Raw genomic sequence first — 24,624 nt, forward strand, 5'->3', positions numbered from 1 at the left:
CATTACCAGTGTGGCGTTCTTCCGAACCCAAAACAGCATTTTACCTCTTTGAAAACATCAGCCCCTCCTATTTCCCATATTACGAAGGTTCGAGACAGAATTTCACTAAAGAACATCTGAAGGGAATAGCGGACCTTCCGAGCAGATATTCGCTGATTTGGTCCGTTGATCTGCTGACTTACCTGTTGAATTCTCAGCTTGAGACTTCTGTTAATATCCATTCGCGCTCGTTTATTCATCATTTGTGTTTTTAGTCGCTAGCCTTTCACACATTCAAGACCTTAAACACAAAGAAAATAACCAAGGCTGGGGTAAGTTGTTTTACCTATGTTAAAAAAATACCTATGTAAACAAATTAGTGCAAATTAGCAACAACTGCACAAATTAGCAGCCTAAGGAGGGAGTTCAAAAAGGGAATTTTTTCGAGAGTTTTTTCTTGTTTATTTTACATTTGTAACAATATTTCATAGATAAGTGTTGCTGAAACGATTGTAAGGGTTTATTGAAAGGCTTTAAAGATTTTTGCACGATTTTGGTGCATGGTTCTGGCGGCAATGTAGAAAACTAGACAAAAGTAAACATTTCTTTTTGAAGTTTGAACGCATCGCGTCATCGTCCAGAATTTATTTGTACGATCACTTTATACTCCACGATGATATATAACAAATTTTTCTTTAAAAAAAATCACTGTTACATTTTATGTGCGTAATTTTGCTTCAGAACATTAGAACTTCTTATGTTGAAATACATTTATAAAAAAAAAACTTTTAAATAAAGCAAAGCCCGAAGATAAACATCTTTTGGACTAACCAAAAAATGATTAATATCCAATATTAGAAATAACGAGAACCATCACTATCAACAAGATAATGACAAAGATTAACCAACCAATGAACAAAGAGCCCTTTTGGCTATCTCCTGTAACCGTTAGAGTTAATTACTGCCGAAACTGATTAGGGTAGGCAGTACAAATTTTCTTGGAGCATTCGAGAATTTGGTACGCTCAATCGAGGTACATGTTCGCTATTAGTGTTGCTTGCGAAAGCTTGGCCATTGGCTTATTGATCCCAGTTGTTTTCGCCTGCTCCTCAAATTCGTTCATGTAGAGGTTAGCTATCGAAAACACCCAACGAGAAAATTCAGTCAAAAGACTTAAAATGTCCTTGTACTGTTTTTTTGTAACGTTGAGGGCCTCTTGAAGGGAAATTTATGTACACTTACACAGTCAAAACTTTTGGGATTTTCTAGTTGAATATTTAAGTGGCGGAAACGTTTTGGGAAAAAAGTCTCATTTCCCGAATTTGCAAGCTGTTGTTACCTTTCCCAAAATGAAACTGGCGTTTTTCCGCACCCATAACATCATTGTTACCTCTTTGCAAACAAAAGTCCTTCATATTTCCTATATTAAGAAGGTTCGAGGTGGAATTTCAATTAAGAAAATGCAAAAAAGGATAGCGGGCCTTCCGAGCAGATATTCACTGAAATGGTCCGTTGGTCTGCTGTCTTACCTGTTGAATTCACAGCTTGAGACCTCTGTTAATAACCACTGATTTGCGCTCGTTTATTCATCATTTGTGTTTTTAGTCGCTAGCCTTTCACACCTTCGGGACCTTAAACACAAAGAAAATAACCAAGGCTGGGGTAAGTTGTTTTACCTATATAAATTAACACAAAGAAACGAAACTTAGCAACAACTGAACAAATAGGAAGCCAAACTAAGAAGGGAGTTCAAAAATGGAATTCATGTTTTTCGAGAGTTTCTTTTTTATTTATTTTACATTTGTAACAAATGTTTCATAGATAAGTGTAGTTGAAGCGATTGTAAGGGTTTATTAAAAGGCTCAAAAGATTTTTGCACGATTTTGGTGCATGGTTCTGGCGGCAATATAGAAAACTAGACAAAAGTAAACATTTCTTTTTGAAGTTTTAACGCATCGGCACCATCAATGAGTAATTATTTGTACGATCACTTTAAACTCTACAATGATATACAAAATTTTTCTTGAAAAAATCATCGTTACATTTTATGTGCGTAATGTCGCTTTGGAACATTATAACTTCTCATGTTGAGCTACATTTATTCCAATTTACGCAAAAAAATTATTCACAACATTAATTATTAAAAACTTTTACACAAAGTATAGCCCAAATTAAAGATGAACACCTTTTGGACTAACCAAAAAATGATTAATATCCAAAATTAGAAATAACTAGACATGCTAGCGCCATCATTTCCAACCATGTAGTTACAAGGGCAGGCTGACACTGTTGCTATATGTCCAGTATAATTTGGGTTAGAATATAGTACAAACCCGTAAGTAAGAACCTAATTTTGAAGAACCTGTAACAAAAGGCTAAAATATGCCAGTTAGACACCCTCTTTATAAGAACCTCTTTAACCTAAAATTTGGAATAGGTTCTTTTTTTAAATAAAATGATTAAAAACGTTTACTTTTAGGAAAATAAGATAAGTCAACATTCTGGATCCTCTTTGGAGACAGCTAGGGACCTTATCACTTCAGTTGCAATGTAAATGCCAATGTTGAAAATCACAAAATATTATTGATATAAAAGGAAAAGGCCGAATACCGCTGAAACCTCTATTAACAACAATGAAAATTCTTGTAGTAAATAATAAAGATGGTAAATTTCAAGCTCGGTGATAAATAGTGTAGAAATTGTTCAACGCGACACGAGCGTGGGACAAAGAAAAAATCTGAGTCCCCGGCGGGAATCGAACCCATGGCCTCCCAGACTAAATTTACCATCTTTATTATTTACTACACATTTGATGATTTCGACATTGCTGATCCTAGCAGTATGCAGGACGCGTGTCACATATCAACCTAGTAAATGGCCCAGTTCACAACGAGTTTCTCGTAGCTCAGTTGGTTAGAGCGCCCAACCGGTATTGGGAGGCCATGGGTGATTCCCTTCGGGGACTCAGATTCTTTCTTTGTCCCACGCTCGTGTCATGTTGAACAATTTCTTCACTATGAAAATTCACTCGCGGGTTTTTATTGTATCCAGGGAAACTTCACAAAATTGCTGCTAAAACATTAGGGTAGGCAGTACACATTTTTTAGAGCCTTCGAGAATTTGGTACGCTCGATCGATGCTTTCCCCTTGCCTATGTTTTTCGAGATCATAATTTGCGTCTTCAAGTAACAGTTTTGTATACGCATTCATTCATGTTATTATCCTTTTTCCTTACGTAAAAAGGACTATTTTCACATCGAAACTATGTAATAAAAATATGTTACCGTGCTCTTTTAAGAGTAAAACGACGATTTTTCTCTCTCGCGGGCCAAGCCGTATAGAAGAAGCCGCCACTTTGTTAATCAGTTGCGCTCGCTAATCACGCGTAAAATTCTGCGCAGTAAAGATGCGCAACGCAATATTGTGGAAATTTAAAAATCCTATAAGATGAGCGAGTTGCTATATCAAAGAGATAAGTGGGAATTCATTCGAATGCATTTGATCGGGGCCACTGGATCTACGGGAGAGGAGGGGAAGGAGAAACGGTCCAGGGAGAGGAGGAGGCAGAAAAGGGAGGAGGGGGGAGGGGGAGGGGAAGGAAAAAAGCCCCTCTGTCCCCATCCAACATGGCGGCGAATCACCGACGCGAACAAACACGCGCGCTCACGGAAAACGCCTGCACTGCAGGCTATCCATGGGTCGGATCCAGGATTTTTCTTAGGAGGAGGTGCACCACTAAGGAATAACTGACTAAGGCACAGCTAACTTTTTTTTGTTTTAGGAAGCTGCAGGTCATCTCAGAGCGGGAAGGGGGAAGGGGGAGGGATATGCCAACCCTCTGCACCCTCCCCCTAGATCCGCCCCTGAATTTTGATCGTCAAGCTTGTCTCGTGGGCTCATCTTCTGTGTGAGGACCTGTGAAATTCACCAGTGACGTAAACAAATTACGATCAAGAAACAAACAAACACTAAAGAGCAGGAAAACAATAGCCTCAAAACAGATACAACAAGTGTAAATCAAAATCAAAACAATATTTCACGATGGTAATAATACCACATGTACACTGATCGGCAAAACAAGTATGCTTCATTGATCTTGAAAAGGAGTACACTTAAAAAAGTACTGAATCATTGGCTTATCCGATCTTGGAGAAAAGAGCCCCTTATTCGTGAGAAGCCAGGGAGGTTTGGTCAGAGTTGTCTATCACCCTGAACTGAACTCAATGACTACCATATTTATTTGGGACATAAGTGGTGTATATTAGTTCTATAGCTTCTCTCTAACTTTCACTTTTTTATTTGCAGCAGTTCAGCTTAACAGAATGAACACCTTGGTGGTGTGGCTGGTCTTCTTGTTGGCTGCAGAGAGCAGTGTCAGTGAATTTACTGATTTTGAGGATGGTATGTTGTGGTCAAGTATCTGAAGAAAAATAATTACCTATGTATAGGCAGGCGTCGTTTTTTCGAAAGAGTAAGGATTTTGGAAATAAATAAAAAACAAACAATTGCAAACCAGAGAGGAACAGTAAAGTACAGTACAGGAATGCGTCGATAACCCAAATAATTTGATGGAACCTTCTTAAACAGAGAGTCTCATTGTCATTGCCACTTCTTGGCCAGTTTGATTATTCAAATAACGGGGTGACAAGCAAAAAGTTTGACCGTTGTCCTCTTTTGTTCACTTCAATGATTCTCCTTTTGTTTTTTTCTACATTTTACAAACTCTATTTTACATATGCAAATTTTCTCTCGCTTCATTGAACTGGGGGGTGGGGGCAAAGTGATGATTCACGACTTATTCGTGCTTTTGACGTGACGTCATAGAAAATTTAAAATCCAGAATTGGAAGAACCCTTAATTATAGCAAAAGTGAATTCTAGATGATTCATTGACTTCTCGCCCCCTGTTCCCCTCCACTCAATTCACCACAATCTCCAAACTTTGTTCCGCCAGGGGACTGTGTTACACAATTACATTTAGGTTTTAAAATGGTATATTTTATTCCCTCGTTCATTTGCAACTATTTCGTGTTTGTTAATTTTTTTTTTTACTGGTTAGGTGTTGTCACGGGAACATTGCAACAAAAGGATACTAAGAAATGCCTCAAGTTTGGTACAATTGATACGACAAGATCTCCCCGGGCCGCATGCGAAATACCATATCGTGGGTATTTGCTTCATTGCAGATATAATGTGGCTTTTTTAGGCAACTCTGGCTGTGCGACGGTGGGCATAGACGCAAACGGACTAATCCGAGCGTCCGGCCAGTGCCTTCACTTGTACAATGGCCGCGATATCTTCAAGGTATAGAATTAGATTTGCGCTTCAGATCTAGAGTTTTGTCTCGAAGCTTTTAGTTTAGGAGATATTCAAGAGTAGAGAACAAATTTGAGTTCTTGGCTTCAACAGAGAAACAAGGGGTAGCGGTAATCCCATTCCCCTAAATGAGTCCTTGTAGAGGGTAAAAGACATGTGTAAGATCTCTTTCATTATATTCAACGATTATTCCATAAGCGCGTTGGATATGAGATGATAGATAGCCAACAAGGTGCCTAACACGGCCGAGTTGGCTACAATTATCTACATCTACATTAATTTTAATACAAAAAGTCCATACGGATATCACACCAACGTCTAAAAATAAGTAAAATACAATATGTACATATATAATAACTGAAAAATTCTAAAAAAAAAAAATTCTAAAAATCTAAAAATTCTAAAAATCTAAAAATTCTAAAATTCTATGGGTAAGCCACTAAATTAATAAAAATGCTCGCGCAGTCCAGACTGGAAACACGCAAGAGAGTCGGACTCAACAATCGCCGCAGGGAGTGCATTCCACTCTCTTATAATTATGGTCCTCGGAAAATTCGTCGCTCTATATTGCGTATATTTGAAATTATGGCTGCCGCGAGTTCTGGATTCATTATGTCTACTAAGATAGGAGTCAACATTTATATCTACAAGGTCGTGACTCATTTTATATAGTAATGTAAGTCGGAAAGATTTTCTTCGTTGTTCCAATGTTTGCCAGCCCAGCTCCTGGATCATATCCATATCCTCATATCCATATCCTGGATCATATCAGTTACACTCATATCAGTTCTGATCTCGCATCCAACACGCGCTAGTGGAGTAATGTAAATTTAAGCTCCTAGGTTTTGCATTCTGTACATGAGCTATTGTAATTAACTTATTAATTCCATGAATGGTACATTACTCTGCCACTGATGCCTTAGCCTCCATTGCAGGCGAAGAAGGGGGGGGGGGGGGTCCCTCCGTCTTTGAGGGTTTTTAAGTTAGTTTAGTGAAAACGCAAAGCCTGGTTTTCACTAGCGACGCAAGCACAAGCGCAATCACGCAAAAAGGACAAATGTTGATCCTTGTGCTGCTTGCGGCAAGCACAAGCACAAGCATGAAAATACAATGCGCTTGTGCTTTTGCTTGAGTCGAAGCCGTTTTCACGGTGAAATAAGAGCTGTTACCCTTGCGCTTGTGCTTGCGTCGCAAGTGAAACCCAGGCTTAACAAAATATCATTAACATGATAGGCAATGATAGTGTCAAACATTATGCCTGTTTCCAAGGTGGGCACTTCATAGAGTATCAGCTTGCCGTTGATCTTTATGTCCTAAATTTCAAAAAATTGCAAATTATATTTAAATTAAATTGAAAGCAGCTATAAATTAAACTTTCCAAATGCAACGTTGTCCTCAGAACCGGTAAGCTATGGAAACTGAAACTAGAAAGGCACTCATCGTGGTACATGGTGCTTCAAACAACATTCAAACTCTATAGGTGGCAGATAGAAGTGAAGGTGGGGATGCTATTCGAGGGGTTGACTTATTTCAAATTTTACTCTCAAGGAGTGGCGATCATTAGCGGAAAACTTGAGGGAGGGAGCGTTTGTTTGAGGATCGAAGTTCAGAAATAACAATGCTTCCATTATTGAAATTAAAATAAACATCCCTGACAAACATGGTCAAACAGTGTATGTTCACCTATTTTGACGTTACGTTTGTTAAGCAACATTTATTCAGGTATATGCTTGATAGGTATAGGTATAAATAGGTACTCGAATCTTTTTACTGCAATTGTTTCAACAGGCACCCTGTGGTACATGGGCATACCGAGAGATTCAAGCCCTTAAAAACCTTATTTATGCCTCCGTACAACCTAACGGACAGATTCTCATCAACAACGGTGGAAACTGTGTAGCTAAAAATCCAGACTTTCGCGCCTTCCGCTACAACACGTTAACATCTAAGAGCAGCTCAGACGCGACGTGCCAGGAAAGCTCAAGTCGTTTCCGTATTGTTGGTAAGTATGAACAAAACAGGGGGTGGGGGGTAGGGGGGGGGGGGAAAGTCGGTCATTTTCTTTGAAGACATAGCAGTGCCTGGAAACGGTGCGAGTCTATGTCAATCAAGCCGTTGCTAAAAAAGACGTCAAACCAAAGTTTTGTTTCTCAAAAAGATTTCAATATTAATGATTGCGTGCGTGTGGAATGTGAATAGTGTTGATATATATCCGGCAAACTTCAAAGGATCGAGGAGCAATCAAAATGCAAATGGCTATTGTGTTTTGTGCACGGTCAAGACCAAAACATGCGAACTAAACAATGAACTTTGTCAAGCTATTCGCTACGCCCTTAGCAACCATTCGATAGCTACTGCGCAGTCTCGGTTGCCCGGCACCGCTATGACCACTTTTTGAGTCGTGGGACAAGGGAAATTTCTTCCCCCCCCTGGAAACAGTATGAATTTCTGGAATGATACATACTAGCCATGCAACACTTTTGAGTGGTATACTTAACAATCATCCACGAGCATGCTTTTGATATGAGACGCGCAAAGAATTGCAATAATTGAGCTCCCCAAGTGTTTTCGTTGACGCGTATCGGCTACCATATTTGTGGTCAATGGTATATGAGCTTTTATAACATGCCATAGAAAATACAGCCAATCAGAATACATGAAAGCCGTTGTATATTCGACGGTATTCAACCCAACCTTCCCATCGTGGGCTGCGATCTTGTTCTCGATGAAATTTAGTAAGCGTATTTTCTATGGCATGGTATAAAATTGTTAGAAAACACTTTCTCGTGGTATACTATGGAATATCCCACTTGTCACTTGTATTTTCTTCGTAAACACACTCGCCTAAAGGCTCGTGTGTATACCGAGAAAATAAAAGTGACTTGTGGGATATTCCGTAGTATACCACTCGAAAGTGTTGCATAACTAGTATATATACCATTGCCTGTTAACTCAAAAATCAGGAATTGTAATATACCGCATTGCTAGTTTTTAATAACATGAAATATCCCATGAGTCACTTCTATTTTCGCGGTATACCCGTAGACTTTAGGCGGTGTGTGTGTGTGAAGAAAATACCAGTGTCAACTGGGATATTCTACGGTATACCACGAGGAGGAAGTGTGTTCATGGCGGCCATATTGGAGGAGTAAAACAATAGAATGATTTACCTTTGGGAAAAAAATTCATTTTTATGCAAATATCTTTAATTGTTATACTCCTCCAACATGGCCGCCACGAACACACTCTATACGCTAACTAAATTTGGCCGGGACAAAAGATCGCAGTGCACGATGGGAAGGTTGAGTTGAATACCGTCGAACCGTGTAACATGGTAACATGGTAACGGAGACGATATTTTGCGCAACACTTTACTCGGCAACATGTTGCAAGTTTTTGACCTAAGACAAAAACTCGCAACCAGTAAGATAAACAAGGAAAATCATTGGGGAACAAGGGAACATGGACCTCCTACCTCCCGGGGGCTCAATAATTAGGGATATCAACTGGTTAGCCTGCAGAACCGCAAAATAAACCGCCTGTTCTGCAGACTTTCAACTGGTAAAATAATTGATAAAGTTTTTACGTATAAAAATAGATAACGTAGGGACTCGTTTACTCCTCCTAGCCTCGCCCCCTGTTTACTTACAAATTTACAAAAAATATGTGAATTCTGTTTTCTAGCTACTGGCACCTCTTGGTTAGCTAGGGACTCTTCCACTGCAGCTTCGAGTGTTGACACGAGCGCAAATCACTGCAATTATTTAAACAAAAGGCTCTGCACTGCTGCTGAAGTTTGCCCCACAAGCCCCGGCAGTCAGAGTGTTGCGGGCGTTACTGGTGAAAGCTTGAACAAAGCTCTTCTCGTGGATGGGGGAACGTTCTTGGACGCTGCGACTTGCCAAAGACTCTCGCAAACTTCTGGCTATAACGTTGATGGCTTTTTGTGCTGTCCTAACGATGACTTGCCAAGTCCTAAAGATTTTGTTAGTGACGGTGAGTGTGGGCTGTCTAAAAAGGATCCTAGTTATTAAACGCGTTTTCAGTCAACTGCTCTATTCTTAACCTGATATAAAGGGCAGTTAAATCGACGTTGCTGGAAGATGGCCTTTAAACATAAAAAAATACTCTTGTTTTCTTTTTTTAAATGGATAAACTGCTTATGCCTTGAAAACGTTTTGTGCCAAAAACGAGAGTTCAAGGAATACCGATTCCACTGGCGAGTAAGCAAATCCCGGTAGTGTAGGGTTTAGACAAAGCATATATAAGTTTTCGATATAAGAAGTATTAGAGAATTTATTCTTCTCTGGGGGTATGAAGGCACAAAATGAAATCTTACTCACTTGTTTTATAATAGGTTACGGTTACTTTATGCACAAAAGTGGGAAATGCGCTCATTATATCAACAAAAAACTGGTTCTCAAAACTGACTGCAAAAGCCAAACTGCTCTCCTACGTTGGTCAAGCGATGGGACTATCAAACAAGGCGCAAACTGCATAGTTGATCAGTCGCTTGGACAGTGTCCACCGTAAGTATTGCACTAGAAGTAAAATGTAGCCTTGATTAACTCAATTCAGTTCACAATAGTTAGTCCTGAATTTGCCCAACGTCTTTCATTAAGAAATAGGTGGAATTATTTTTCAAACTTCTTGAAGCGAAACATCAGTATATCATATATATTACAAATAATTTATGTAAATTAACTATCTTGTAGTGTGGCGTTATGAGTTCTTATACTTTGTTTATGCCTTTAATTTCCTTCCCTTAAGTTTTCAGTTCACGAACGTAAACTCTCTACAAGACGTATTTACCAGTAAGTGCCTGGTCCCTGAGGCGGGGCAACTAAACCCCGCTGAAGACACCGAGTTAGTTGAAAGAGCAGAGTGTGGAGAGGCATATGCCAGCTTTGTATTAAAAAGTAAGTAAATGAAGAAAAGAAGGACATATGTAGACAGACGGACAGACAGCAACAGCTAGACACAGAGAAACTACATAGGTAGACAGAAAGATAGACAAGCGGAGACGTCGAAGCGCACTCGTATACAGAAATATAGAAAGTCACACAAACTAACAGACGCCAATACACAGAGAGGCAGTAAAATAAAGATAGCCAGAGGTATCAGGTGATTTTTGGAAGCTAAGATCAAAAGTTTGTGTTTAAGGTGACGGTTTGGTTTAAGAAGAAAATTATTTAAAGTAAGCAAAGCGAAGTGAAGCAAATCAAAGTGATGTCATTCTTAAGCCCGGGCCAAACGAGGATGATAGTTGATGAGAGTTGACTCTCATGAGAGTTTCCGTCAGCTCTCATCGACTATCATCAACTCCGGCCAAACGAGAAAGAGAGTCCGTTAAACTCTCATCGACTCTCGTGAAAATTTGAGCACGTTCAACTTGAAGTTAATGAGAGCGCATGAGAGTCGATGAGAGTTCCATGCCAAACGAGAGCGAGAGTTTGAACTCTCACCAACTCTCATCCTCGTTTAATTTGGCTCAGGCTTTATTCATACTTGACCGTCAGTGTGCAACACATGTCGAAGCTATAGCCATACAAATGCATGAATAAAACCGTTTCTTTCTAGCTTCACTTGCTAGCGTTAAGTGTTTAGCTGCTTTGTTAGTATTGCAATCTTTATCGACCAGATTACCGCCATAACCGTTATCGTGAACATCGTAATCTTTCGTGTTGTCGTTACCGTTACCGTTACCGCTATCGTTTTACGTTATCTTTTAAAAGAAAGTTACCTAAAAGCCAATTAGGTTCATGGTGTTTGATGCTTTCCGCAGCACTACTACAATTTTCTCGGTGAAGCCTGATAGTAGCATATTATGAAAAGGGGTCTAATTTCATTTTTGATAGTCACTTTTATTTTTTTCCCCAGGGATCCAGGGATACCTGAAACATTCAAGCAATAAATGTGTTGGTGTAAATGCAAACAAGCTGGTGTTCCAAGCTTCCTGTATGTCTGCCGAGCAAGTTTTCTACAAAGAAAGCTTCTCGTCGCGACTGGTTCATTTAGCAAGTGGAAAATGTGTCGCAGATCCCGGCTCAGATGGCACGGTAGGATACGATGAAATGCGAGAAAGTTGCTTTGTTGCTATGAGAATGTAGTTTCGTTTTAAATCCTGTATACAATGAAGTGCTGTTTTGCTCTTGTTTCCTGGCACTAGGCACTGACTCTAACAGACTGTACTTCAACTGGATCAGTGGCAACCTTGACCTACGACGGGAAGACTCTTGGTTATAGCGGAGGCAAGTGCGTGAAGCCGCAGGGAGGTGAGGACAGTCCTGCGGATAATGAGGAGTTGGTGATTCAAACCGGATGCTCTGGCGCATCTTCAACATTTCATTTCGCCGGTATGTTTTCGTTTCATGTTTCATTTGTTCCGGCCTGTAATGGCCGTGGTTTGTGAGCTCCTCTGAACACCGTATACAGTGGTGACAACCACTAAAACAGAACACGTTTATCCTTAACAAGCAATAGAAAGAAATGAAAAATGAAATGCAGACAAATGTAAAACACGACAAATTTAATGTATATTAACGGGTCACTAAAATCTTTTATTACACGACTAAGGCCGTCCGAGGGCCAATAACTAAATCAGCCAATCAGATTACTTTATTTCCGGTCCCGCGAGGGCCGATATTTTCCAAGTATCGGACCGGGTTTTGTCGATTATGCTAGTAAAACTGGCATTTAATGCTACTAGAAATTCTCGCATAAAGCCAAAAAAATGCTAAAATAATGCCTGATTTCTTTAAAAAATGCCACTTGAATTCCAAAGAATGCTTTGTTTTATTTCAAACAACACGTACAAACTCTTACATTATATGCTCATATCAGTCAACAACAGGTGATACTTAATAATTGTTTGTTTATAAAAAAAAAAAATTAAAAAATTAAAAAAAAAATTAAAAAAAAAAAATAAAAAATATATTTTTTAAAAAATTAAAAAAACACACACAAGTAACACAACACAAGTAAACAAGTAACACAACGCACAAACAGTCGAAACAGACAGAAAACAATCAAATTAAGGCCCCGTTTACACGGGTCCGGACAAATTTTTGCACGGACAAAAACTTGCACGGTTCCACCTTGCGTTTACACGGGACAGGCGGAACTGGACGAATTTTTGAACGGCTAAGTGTGCAAGTTTGGGACCTGAAAAAAAGCAGGTCAAATTTTTGACCGGCACGGTTCCATATTTCGTACGGACTCGTGTAAACACCCGAACCGTGCAACTTTTTGCACAGATAGCGCGGTTAAGGCCTGGAATCTAGTTATATTTTTGCCTGGTTGCTTAGCAAAAATGAAACATTTTGTTGCATTATGCCCCTATTTTGTTACATTTTGTTTTAAAAATTTGAGGCAAAAGAAACCCAGAAAGCAGTTCACAGATACGAGAAGACGAGCGGCGGTACGTCGGGAGAATTTCTCCTTGTCGTTATGAGGGTACTTTTCCAAAAACATTTTGGTTACGTCTTCGTACTTGCTCCTGACCGTTTCCCAATCAACTCCTTCCCCTGCTTTTCTTGTTGCTTAATGTATTCTATATCTACATTAAGCAACAAATTAATTTCTTCATCAGACCACGTAAAGTTCTTGTCTGCCGCTTCTGCCGCCATGTTTGATTTGCCGCGTGCTGCATTAGCTGCAACATGATTGGCTTAAAACATTAACGATAACCAATCACAAAAGAGACGTAAGAAAGCCATTCAAATGCCGCGACTGGTCTAAAATTTGCACGGTTCCGTGTAAACACCACTGCAATCTGTAACAAAATTTGCACGGATCCATGTAAACAGGCGGTCCAGGTACAAAATTCGTCCGTGCAAAAATTTGTCCGGACCCGTGTAAACGGGGCCTAAGTAATCAAAATTGTGAAACTTTAGGATTATTTATCCTTCTGAGTTCTGAAATCTGGATCACAGTCATGAAAAATGACAGAAAATGCTAGCAATTCTTTTTCAAGAAAAAACGAAAAATATGCTCGTTTTCCCAAAAAATTCCGAAAAAAATGCTAGCATAATCGAGAAAGGCCTAGTCCCGGATGATCCCGCGCTAATTCCCAGGCGATTTAGCGCAAGATTTTTGCAAGATTTGTTTTTGCAAATTTTTTTCCGAGTTTTTATTGCTCTGAAAATAAAATGACCCGGCTTACACAGAAATAATTATAACTTTTTTTAGCGCGCGTAAAAGTTTTGCCGCACATTGTTTTCCACGACATCTACTAGGTAGCAATTATTACTACACAAAATAAGTTTCCAGTCGTGTAATAAATCTCTTATTAACCAAGCTTGCTCGGGACCATACTGGGCGAATATTGGCCTTCGGTCTTTTTTGTACGGACCTCGCTGCGCTCGATCCGTACTGTCAAGACCTCAGGCCAATATTCGCCCAGTACGGCCCTCGCGCGTGGTTAATAAGATATATTTCTCAAATGCAGTCAGTAATTGTTGTTTTGAGTGAATTCCCTAAGGGAAAAGGAAAAAGGCAAACCTTCTATAATAAATATAATGCGCACCCACTTAGTCTGATGTACAAAACTAAACTACGTCAGTTCGACCTTTAAATCGGCAGTGCATTAATTTTGGCGACCATCAGATATGTAAGACTGATGTATCTTTTCATGAACGCTATTTCCAGCACTGTCCTGGGAGTCAATGCATTGTTATTTGTCTCAAGTCTTTTATCTCGAGAGTTTTTTTTACCCAGTAGCCATCAGAATAAACCATTCAGTATAAGTCGACTCCCGATACTCGCCCTCTTCGCTCGCTTTTTTTTTTTTTGTAGTTCATTGGCAAAAGATCGCCCTTTAATGTGAATTAACACAAAACAACCACGTTTCCAACTCAAAACCAACTTATAATAGCTAAAATTAATCGATCTTGAAAAGGTGATACCCTTTAAGACCCAAGAGGAATGAACATCAAAGTTCTACTCACAATATAAATACTTCATATTTTTAAAAAAAAATCTCCCAACTATTGCTATAAGGAAATGTCTGCAGGTTATTCAGGAGAATTTGTATATGGATATAGAAAAACGCTGCTGATCATTTTTCTTAGTTAAATATCGAATCAAGTTTTGAATTAAAACTCTTTACATCGATTTTTATTTTTCAAATTGCAGATGCCAGCTTCTGTGGCGGTAAGCCTTGCACATGCGTAGAAGGCTACGAGAAGCATGGCGAGAACTGTTTCCCCATCAACAATTGCGAGACGAGTAATGGTGGTTGTCAAGGTAACGCCGAGTGTGTCTACACAGGACCCGGTACAAGCATGTGTGTCTGCCCTCCTGGCTATAGACTCAACTCAGATGGAACAAATTGCGACCAGTGCCCCAATAACAACTGCTATTCTCAGTGTCAGTTTGTAGATGACGACGAACTGCAGAGTGTTACTAGACTTAAGGCCCACGTTGAGATTCGATTCTTAAATATTAAGACATCTGATTTAAGACCATATATAGGAGATACCACAACCGAACTCGTTGTCTATGCGCACCAAATAACTATTTCTGGGACTCTGACGCTTCCAAGTGGCCTTGCCAAAGTTGCTATCTTTGCCAACGAGGTCCTAAAAGAAAACGGAGGAGAACTTGTGCTGTGGAATAATGCCCAACACACAACGCCAACAGCAGGTCGCCGGGCAGTTGTCAAAGTTGAAAATGGAAAACTTTTGTGTCAAAACCGTTATTCAGACTCTTCTCCATGGCCAGGATATGTCAAAGGAACAGTTCTGAATATTTATACATCTAAATCATCAGTACCTTTCTCGTGCTCTGGAAACTACAACACAAGGGATTTTACAATACAAGCTGCTGTCCAATCCAAACAAAATCCAAAGAAAGCTCTCAATGTTGAACTCTATTCAATTATGTTAAATTGTGCAAAAGTCGTTTCACAGGGGATCACTTTTGCAAAAGAAGGCAAGTTGCTCAGAGGAAGTCTTCCAGTTACATTGATTCAGCATGTTTTAGGTGAAGTTCGAGCGGCTAAGGAGGAACAAATAGATACAAAAACTGTGGATGCTCTAAGATTGGATGCAAAGAATTTGATGGAAGATCTTTCCCTTCGTGCTCGCGGTTTTTACAAGGTACCTTATCTGTCGCTGAAGGCACATGAGAAGATTCTAGTTCTCATAAAGGATGACGCTAAGCTTGCCATACAGAAATACGAAAGATTCGAGAGAATATCCCAAGATTTTGCAGCAGGGATTGAAGCCACAGACTCGATGACAAAACTTATGTCAACTATTGTGAGGAAAAATGATCTGGACGTTAAAGCTTTAGAATCAGAACTTGAAGAAGCAAGATCGGACGCCAAAGCAATGAAAGCCAAACTTGACGAGGCTACAGCTGCTTTAGATACTGCCAAAGCGACATTCGATGCAGGGGTGCGAGATTACTCAAACCAGCAAATTGCCAACGCCGTGTTCTCTGTTCTCGGAGGTATTACATCTATATTTGGTGGTGGGTCTGGTGCATTCATAGGTTTCACAATTGAACTGAGTTCTCTTGCAGAAGACATAAGTAAAATCCAGAAGACGCTCTTCAAGATTAGCATTATAATGGATTCCCTCTCCAGGATTGCTGAAGCTGCAACTTCCTTCACAAATCTTCATTACGATGTCATACCCTATGCCGGCACTAGCACTTCTGATTACTATTCAAAATCCATGCCCGAGGAAAACGACCAGAGTTTGGCGGTGCTGATCAAAGAGTGGGAAGTGTTTGAGGCAGAAGCAGACGCATTTCTTGGAGTTGGAACAGCTAGCGAGATCTCAGGGGCATCAGATTATCTAGCAGCGCTTAAGACAGTGGCAGTTTGGGGAAAGGGATACCATGAAAAGTCTATCACGGTTCAAGAGCTTCTAGCAACGTTGACAAAGCTAAAAACACTGAAAAATGAACAGCATCAAGCACAGGCGAATATAAAAGCATCTCGAGACACTGCACTAGCTGAAAGAACAGCGAACGGAGAGCTATTGTTAGAAATGGCACTGCAAAAGCAACGACTTCGTAACATAATGGTTGAAAAGCTGATGTCCTTCTGCGATTCCTATTTCTACAACTGGTTGTCGGAATGTCCTGTGATGCCTACCATGTCAGATGATTTGTATGCTTTACACGAGAAGGTTAATCAGGGGCTAAGTGCTGCTATCAACGCTGTTTCGAACTTTGCACCTTTCATTCCACAGGAATTTGAAGCAACCATAATCATAACAGACGAAGAAGAATGCAGTGCTCGTCGTAAGCGGGCATTGATTGCTCAGAAGAGACACCAGTTAGGAAAGCGGTCAAGTGGTGGAGCAAACCAACTGGCACTAAACACTCTCAAATGTCCTATTTCAGAGCTTAAGCGCAATAACAGCTTTCTATTCAAGCTCGACGAGAGCGACCGACACCTTTTCAGGGGACACGAGCGGGTTCACGTGGACGAGTTTGAGATTTATTTTGAAGGTGCCCAGTTTGGCCCAGATGAAACAGAGAAAGAGATTACAGCATGGATTTCCTTTACCGGCATGATGACAGATGTATTCAGAGGAACACGATATGAGTTTATTTCTCCTCCTCGAGTGACAGAGTTCTCTTACCAGATCAAACAAGATGGCAGCTACAACGTGATTCAATCTGGTAAAGTAAGCGACAAATATGAAGAATACTACGATGGAATTGCTGCTCTCACCACCTGGAGTGTTGACCTTCCTGTTGAGCTCAATCGCCCAAGCCTGAATTTGGCAGGAGTAACCCAGGTTAAATTGAAACTCAAAGGAACAAGAATACCTGTAAAGCCAAACCAGGGCGCAAACAAGGCTCAAGGCGACAGGCATTTAATTCAGTATCGGAGAGTTGCAATGAAGAACAAAGGAAGGCTGCACAAAGGAAGGAAAGGGAGGAAAAGATCCAAGGGCTTCTAATGAAGGGGCTCACTATAAGTTTCTGGAGAAATATGTCATTTAACAACGATAAATGCAAAATGTACGTGTGTTAAATGCATTTAATGCCAATAAAGAAAAGTTGTGCTGTCAATTTGTCTGTGTACTTCTAGTCAATAGCTCAGAGCCATCTAATGGCTATCAGTGAATGTTATATGATGGGCCCAAGGTGTTCTCCCAGACGAGAAAAATTGTCCAAAATAGTATGGGGCACACGTTTGTGTGCCATTTGTCGGTACTCCTAGTCAAAGCTCCGAGCCATCTATGGTAGAAGTGAATGTCACATGATGGGCCCAAGGTGGTCTCCTCAGACGAAAACAAATTGTCCTCAAAATAGTACGGGGAACATTTCGTTTGTGTGCCAATTTGTCTGTGTACTCCTAGTCAATAGATCTGAGCCATCTTATGGCTAGAAGTGAATGTCACATGATGGGCCCAAGGTGATCTCTTTAGACGAAAACAAATTGTCCTCAAAATCGTTTGGGGCACATTTCGTTTGTGTCAATTTGTCTGTGTACTCCTAGTGAACAGATCTGAGCCATCTTATGGCTAAAAGTGAATGTCACATGATGGGCCCAAGGCGATCTTTATAGACGAGAACAAATTGAACAAATAATGACACACCCATTTATATTTGAGAATTTTTATATTTTATGGAACTCAATTAAGTATAATAAATTTATGCACTACACACATGCAAAGAAAAAAGAGGCAGTAACTGAAAAAGAGGTGGGTTAATAATTAATATTCAAAATTAAAGATGCTCTCATGATCAGGCATGATCATTTTTTCTATGGCCGGATAATGTACAGTACAGTGTAGGTCTTGTGTTAACTTAAGAACCTTTTTTAAAAAGCCTGAAAACCAGCATGAACTGGTAGCAATATAAATATTGGCATAATTTGCATCATAAGCAAAAAGGCCCTAATAGGTACACAGGAGCCCAAAATGTGATACCCACGGACATTTTTGTCTGATTTTTGGCAACATAGCTATTTTTACTAAATCGAGTACGCTGATTTCGAAAATTATTGTTGCCAAGCTCAATTCTTGTGTTAAGATAAAGTTTTGGGGCGTTCAATTATGACGTCATTGTCCAAATAAGGCGTTTTTTTTCTTTTAGCTATTTTAAGCATAATTAATGCATCCAGAAATTCTTTCAATGCATTGTTAGTACACTGTGAAAATGATTCTAAGAATTGCTGACAGTTTTTACTTAGTTTCTTTTAATATCAAGCTGTCCAGTGAGAATTGAACACGCTCTCTTATAACAAATTCACCTTATCAGGGGTATAGTGTTGACATTTTGTTGAAAAATGAATGTGATTCTTATATTAATAAAAAGTTGTAATTGAGTTGCTCAACAAACATCAGCGATGTTTGACATACTCCATGACGACTGCTTTTATCCACAAAGAGAGCTGCAAAGAGAGACAGCAGCAAGATAATGAAGCTGAGAATTCTCTAAATTCCACACAACACAAATTTGGGTTGTTCTTGTCACAGACAAATGAGACATTGCAGAACATTTCTACGAAAGATCTCGCGACTCTAGAAATTAAACAAGATTCTTTCTATTGGACAGACTCAGCTTGAACGATTCGTGGAGTGGAGGCTACTATCTTTAGACAAAGAGGAAGAACGGGAACGGGAAGAAGGAGCGGAAGAAAACTTCTGTGACCCTATTGGCATGACTAATCCACCTCTATTTGCCAGCCTTTATGAAGTTAAAAGTGCTGAAACTAGCCCCGAAAAGAGAAAGATGTATATGCAAACCAGAGTAACTTATGTTGTCTAATGACGGTGTATGAAGGCAGGCGCGAGATAAACATGCAAGCCATATTGTAAGATACACAATAAAAAACTAACGATATACAACAATATATAAAAAACGAATTATCAATTAAATCAAAGGCTCTATGAGCAAAGTCGTGAATGTGGTATATTATAAACTGATAGCCCAGAATTAGCCAAAATAAATTTTAAATGTCTGCTGACAAACAACATTTTTTGTAATTGTCTATGAAATCTGTTAACGTATGTCACAGTTGAGTCATGTTTAAAATTCTAGCTGGTAAGTGATAAATAACCCCATATTCTAACTGAAAACTAACCATCCAGTAGTCCATCGAGGCCTTCTAGCTAAGCAGCTAAGAAGTGAAGATTATTTCAGAGCTTAAAATAATTAATGCTGAGAGAGACACGTATAGTGGTAACAAGATATGAGGTACCTTAAGATGCTGCAAAGCTGGTAATGGAAAGAAGCTAGGGAATTTTTTTTAACAAACTGTTTCACATTTGCTAAAGGGTTCTTTAATTAATAACCAGGTAGCTCAGCCATTTTATACAGGACAGTGGTATTATTCGACATACATTTTTCTCTGTTAAAGAATGGCAGACACTGTGACAGAAGGCAAATAATTAAAAGAAACTAACAGATGCCTCATACATGTGACTTCTAAAAATTGAAATTGGCAGGAAAGAGTAAAGCCAACATAATTTATTATCAATTTAGAGGCCTGATACATGTAACAAATGAAAACTGCTGCTTATTTCCTTTTCTGGTATCTTTACTTGCAACCAAAAAGTTTACTTTACCCCTTTACATGCCACGAAAATCATCAATGCATTTTAATCGGCCTTATTAATTCATTTTTAAATAATCTCTACACATTGCCAGCCATCCTTGCAAAGATTTGGTGGCCATGTTGGATTAAAGGATCTGAACCTTAAAGCTTGTTTATCTTTTACTCTTTGTTTCCAGCAGTCAATAACAATAACTCCAAATATTTTATTTTTCAAGCTGTACAGTCTGCTAAAAGTCAATTTATAGAGAGCAGTATTCACTGTTTGTGAAAAATATATGAGAGTAAATTTGAAATAAAATTCTTTTTTCTGATCATGTGTTTCATACAAGTTACGGCAGGAGGATGTTCATTCCAGCCCACACCTCTTGACAGCCTAGCCCCATGCAGAGTTCAGTGATGTGTTGTATTGCAGGATATTGTTTTGGCGAATCTATAAATTAATTCAAAATTCTATGTGCCTTGTTAAAATAAATCTGTAGGAAAACACGTACAACAAACCATCTAAGTGTAAGCAATTTGTTATTTATCAGCATGGCATGCAACCAGGTTCCTTTTCGGCTGAGATGAGGGGGGGGGGGGGGGGGAGGCATAGGAAATGTACAGAAATCGACCTTAAGGTTACTATTGTTATATTAGTGGCTATTACATTTTAGCGCTTTTAGTGAGTTGGGCGAAAATCGCTTAATTTAGTACTTGCTAAAATTTGTCTTGGTCAAATTTCAAGTTCCCCGGTACCCCCTTCCCACCCTAATGGAACACAAAAATGGATACTGGTAACTTTGTTCTTTTAGGCAATGCAATTTATATTCATTCAATGTCAAGATATGGTAGTCTTTTTCTTTTACTGAACATTTATTTTCATCTTAGCCATATATTCATCACCGGCCAGTAAAAGCTGGTTTACACGATATATTTATTATTTTTTGAAGTTTTTGGAAAATCCCTATATAGTCGCTAAATCTTGCTCAGAAAAAAATCGTTAAAATTAATAGCTGCTAACAATAGTACTCTCTCAGTATTTCTTTGAATGTCTACCCCATAGCACTCAGTGGATGTTGACAAAGCAAAAAATTACCTGAGTGCAATGATACACCCCTGGAGAACTACAATTACCACAGTTGAACTAATATGTCCCTTTTTTGACAGACCATGTGTATGAAGAAAAAATAATTGTAAGGGACTGATGCATAATACTGTGTTTACAAATGTAGTTTTGCCTTCAAAAGCAGAGCAAATTTATCATTCACATAACATGATAAGGCTTGCTACCTAATGAGCTACGAATGCCAGAGGAAATTTTGATTTAAGTTTAAGTCATGAGATAGATGTACTTGGGAACTTCGTTAACGAGAGTGTGACAACGAATATAAAATATTACTAGATACAAAAACTTGACGAACGTGCAAATGAATGATCGACCGAAAGACAAAGCAAGCCAACTATAGATATCTCTAATTGTTTCGAAACGCATCAGTTTAATCTTGCTGAGTGAGACTAATTTGTAGCGGAAAATACAGCCTTATTTAGGGTGATTTATTACTTACCAACTATTTGATTGCATTTCAATGGAAGATAATTTCATATCCGCGGACTTTCAAAATAAGCTATTGTTCGGCGTGCAAGTTTCTTGCTTCCTTGCATTGGCCATCCTTTCCGTTGCATTGTGTGGAAATGTGGATTCGAGCACTGGCCTCACTAGAAAAATTCCTTCCAGAAAGGAAAAAATATTCGTATTCTCCTGATGTACATCCACAAGTTTGCATTACAACTCGGGAAACCAGCCCTTGTACACGTTCATCCGCCATTTTGAACTTAATTTAAACTTAACATAAAATTGCCAGGTTACCAAGGGAGTTTACACATTTTAATTTCTCCAGCAGACCGCAATAATTCGTTCATTACATTCACGACTTAAAAACTACCTATTAAAAACTTATTTTAAAAAATTGTATTCGAAATAAGATCTTAAATTAAAAAATGGTCAATAAAATGTTGTTTTCTTAAAATTAAACTGCAAAACCTATTTCGAAAACTGTTATGTGAAGGTTTTTTTCTTAGCTCAAGTGGCAGGCTATTCCATGCTTGGCATGTTTGAACTGCAAACGGTTCTTCCACCTTCAGTTTGTCTCTTAAAAGAAGGGCGAAGTAATAAATAAGTGTTAAGGATAGAACCTGGATACCAGAGGATCGATGTGTTGTACGATGGAAGGCACTACATCAAAGCAAAGACAAGAAGAAGACGCTCCGAGAACACGGAGCGGCCTGTGAGCAAAGTTATTGAAGTAAGAGAGGTTCAGTTGCGTTGAACATAGTTAATAGAGGGAATTTTTTGGTCGAATTTTTTTTTTTTTTTTTTTTTTTTGGGGGCCAAAAAAAAGAAAAAAAAAAAAAAAAAAAAAAAAAAGGAAAAAAAAGGGGGGGAAAGGGGGCCCCGTTGAAGAGGCAAGCATTTCTGGCACTAGAAGACAACAAAGCGGACTGCGCACGGATTCTCTCAGATGAACTTATCTCGCAAGCACCTGCTGACTCTGCAATCGTAGAATCTGGCGGTTGTTCAAACCAAGTGGATGTTTTCTGCTCAGATCCAAGCCTAGAGGTAGCCGTTTTGAGGTCCAACCACGAAAAAGCCGATACGACGTTTATCAGATCTCTTAGCAGATCCTGCGAATAGCCGCATTATCGTATGCGGTCCCTTGCAGTTTTAGTCTTACATATACGACGTATGTTCTTCACGCAGTCAGACTTAACGGACATGTCGACAACATAGTAGTTTCCACTTAAGGCACAGACGTGCTGTTACTTCTCCTGACGTATCGCGCTAAACTCTCATCAAAGGTGCGCATATGGGCAGGAACTTCAAAGAAGCCACCGTACATATCTTTGGAGGAGGTCTCAGCTAATCTTCCTCGTAACTCGTCAAATGTATTGTTACCATTTCACACTATCACCGGCTGTGACAGCACTTCTTTCATCTGCGGACATTCAACGAGAGTTTTCACAGAACAATTTGGTCTTCACTGCTAGGTGAGCGAAGATGTCCTCGAAGCTAAAACCACCGAATTCGCAGAGAAGTTTGTTTGCTGCATGTACAAGAAATTGGAGGACTCATTGGACTTGGCTAACACACTAGCGAGGCGTTTAAACTGCGCCAAGACACACACTTAGAAACCGGTGGTTCCGAACCCAGAGTAGACACAACTAGTGAGTGGTGCAGAAGATCTACTAGTCCCTGTCTTTATATGACACTAGATCCAGGCTTGTCTCCGAAGGCTTGTCTAGAGATTTTTTTTTATGCCAATCTGACCACTGGCTGTGCGCCTCTTCGCTATCATGTACACTGGACTGTGTGGATGTACCAATACAGATGCTAATTGCTGTATCAGCCTGCGCTAAAACGCTCAAAAGAAACTTGTACCAAAGCAATTACAATATTAAAGTAGAAAGAGTTTAAAAAATTAAATTAAAAATATTTACAATATTGATTAAAAATTTTATAGCCAGATTTAAACCGGAGAGTAAGGAGCAACGTCCAATCATTCTGAATTCGTTAATTTCACATGTATTCAACCAAAGTCTACATCTTGAGCCCATGACAAACAGAGTGCATTGTGAAATGATTTAGATAAGATAAGATAAAAAATAAGGTTTTATCTCCAACTGTAACAACGGTGATGTTAGTTTCATTTTTCTACGATAAAGCTAAAACGAAATACTAACACAAGAGAAAACGTGACATTTGGAAATTATAATGGCGTCGTTCTTGATGATCGCTAGCTCGTAGCTTCAGTGTGGCAAGACGAAAATTTTTTTCTTATTTTAATTGTTGCGATTTTATTAATACAAAGATTCGCATTTATTTTTAAACAAAATGTCAAAACTAAATCCGCGATAAGGTACCCGTGATAGGGTGAATTTTGTATAAGAGGGCGTGGTCAGTTGCCAAAAAACAGACAAAAATGCCCGTGGGTATCACATTTTGGGCTCCTGTGTACCTTCCATGTATCTCTTAAATCATAATTGCTTTTTTTGTTTTTTGTTTTGTTTATAGTAAACAAAAACTACTTGAGAAGAAACTATGAGTGAAGGATTAACTTAAATGTATTAATCATCATGTATGACAATGTTTTTTTCTCAATCTTGCAGACATAAATCAGATTTACTTTATAATATTAATTATATATTTGCCAAATGCTTCCTTGGTAAGTTTCCTAGCTTATTCCTGGTCTCTTTGCTCAAATGGAGCTAAAATTAATGTCAAAATGTCAAAATTAATGTTAACATCAGCTGCAGCTAAAATTAATGTGGCTATTAAAAATGATTAGTATCAAGTAAACTATACCCTGGCCAGCTACCCTAAGGCAAAAATTAAGGTGCATCCATGGATGGAGGAGGGAGTTTGCTTTTTATAGACAAACACCCCGCCTCTGCATCAGACAACTTCCCAAAAATAAATAAAAGTCATTTTTTTACAATTTAGGCTTTTGTTGAATTGACAATGCTACATGTATAGACAAAAATATTATATGTAAACTGTATAATTTTTTTTCTGGTCACAGACTGTTTCATGTACAGTGAGTGCTCATGCATGAAGTGAAAGTTTTACTGTAATACAGAAGTATCACCGATTGTTTATCAAATATAATATTATCATATTTTTTAGTGACTAATAATGTTTTCAGGTAAGATGGGAACAAAAACATGGTAAAAAGTGCAATTTCTTTCCATAACTCTGTACATTTGTTTAATTTATTTATACATTAAGAGTCTAGTGGGTTAGTACCAAATTTTGCGGAAATCATT

The 24,624-nt window shown here is 38.9% G+C and overlaps 2 protein-coding genes across 2 annotated transcripts in view; both read left to right on the plus strand.

Annotated features, from left to right (window-relative positions):
• The window catches only part of LOC144647555 (uncharacterized), a 39,017-nt gene extending 21,697 nt beyond the window's left edge, over positions 1 to 17,320 (plus strand). Inside the window, exon 10 of the mRNA XM_078507348.1 lies at positions 14,430 to 17,320. Coding sequence (XP_078363474.1) covers positions 14,430 to 17,218 — 2,789 coding nt within the window. The 3' untranslated portion in view covers positions 17,219 to 17,320. The remainder of the gene's footprint in view (positions 1 to 14,429) is intronic.
• Positions 1,623 to 11,706, plus strand: LOC144645900 (uncharacterized). The gene is made up of 9 exons (XM_078505422.1): positions 1,623 to 1,641; positions 4,288 to 4,380; positions 5,038 to 5,282; positions 7,083 to 7,296; positions 8,979 to 9,290; positions 9,652 to 9,823; positions 10,065 to 10,213; positions 11,175 to 11,353; positions 11,464 to 11,706. Exons 2-9 carry the CDS (start codon positions 4,302 to 4,304, stop codon positions 11,704 to 11,706), a joined length of 1,593 nt encoding a protein of 530 aa, XP_078361548.1. The 5' UTR covers positions 1,623 to 1,641; positions 4,288 to 4,301.
• Positions 17,321 to 24,624: the final 7,304 nt, after the last annotated feature.

Source organism: Oculina patagonica, chromosome 3 (genome assembly GCF_052425735.1).
Source record: "Oculina patagonica isolate OP01 chromosome 3, crgOcupat, whole genome shotgun sequence".
NCBI lineage: Eukaryota > Metazoa > Cnidaria > Anthozoa > Scleractinia > Oculinidae > Oculina > Oculina patagonica.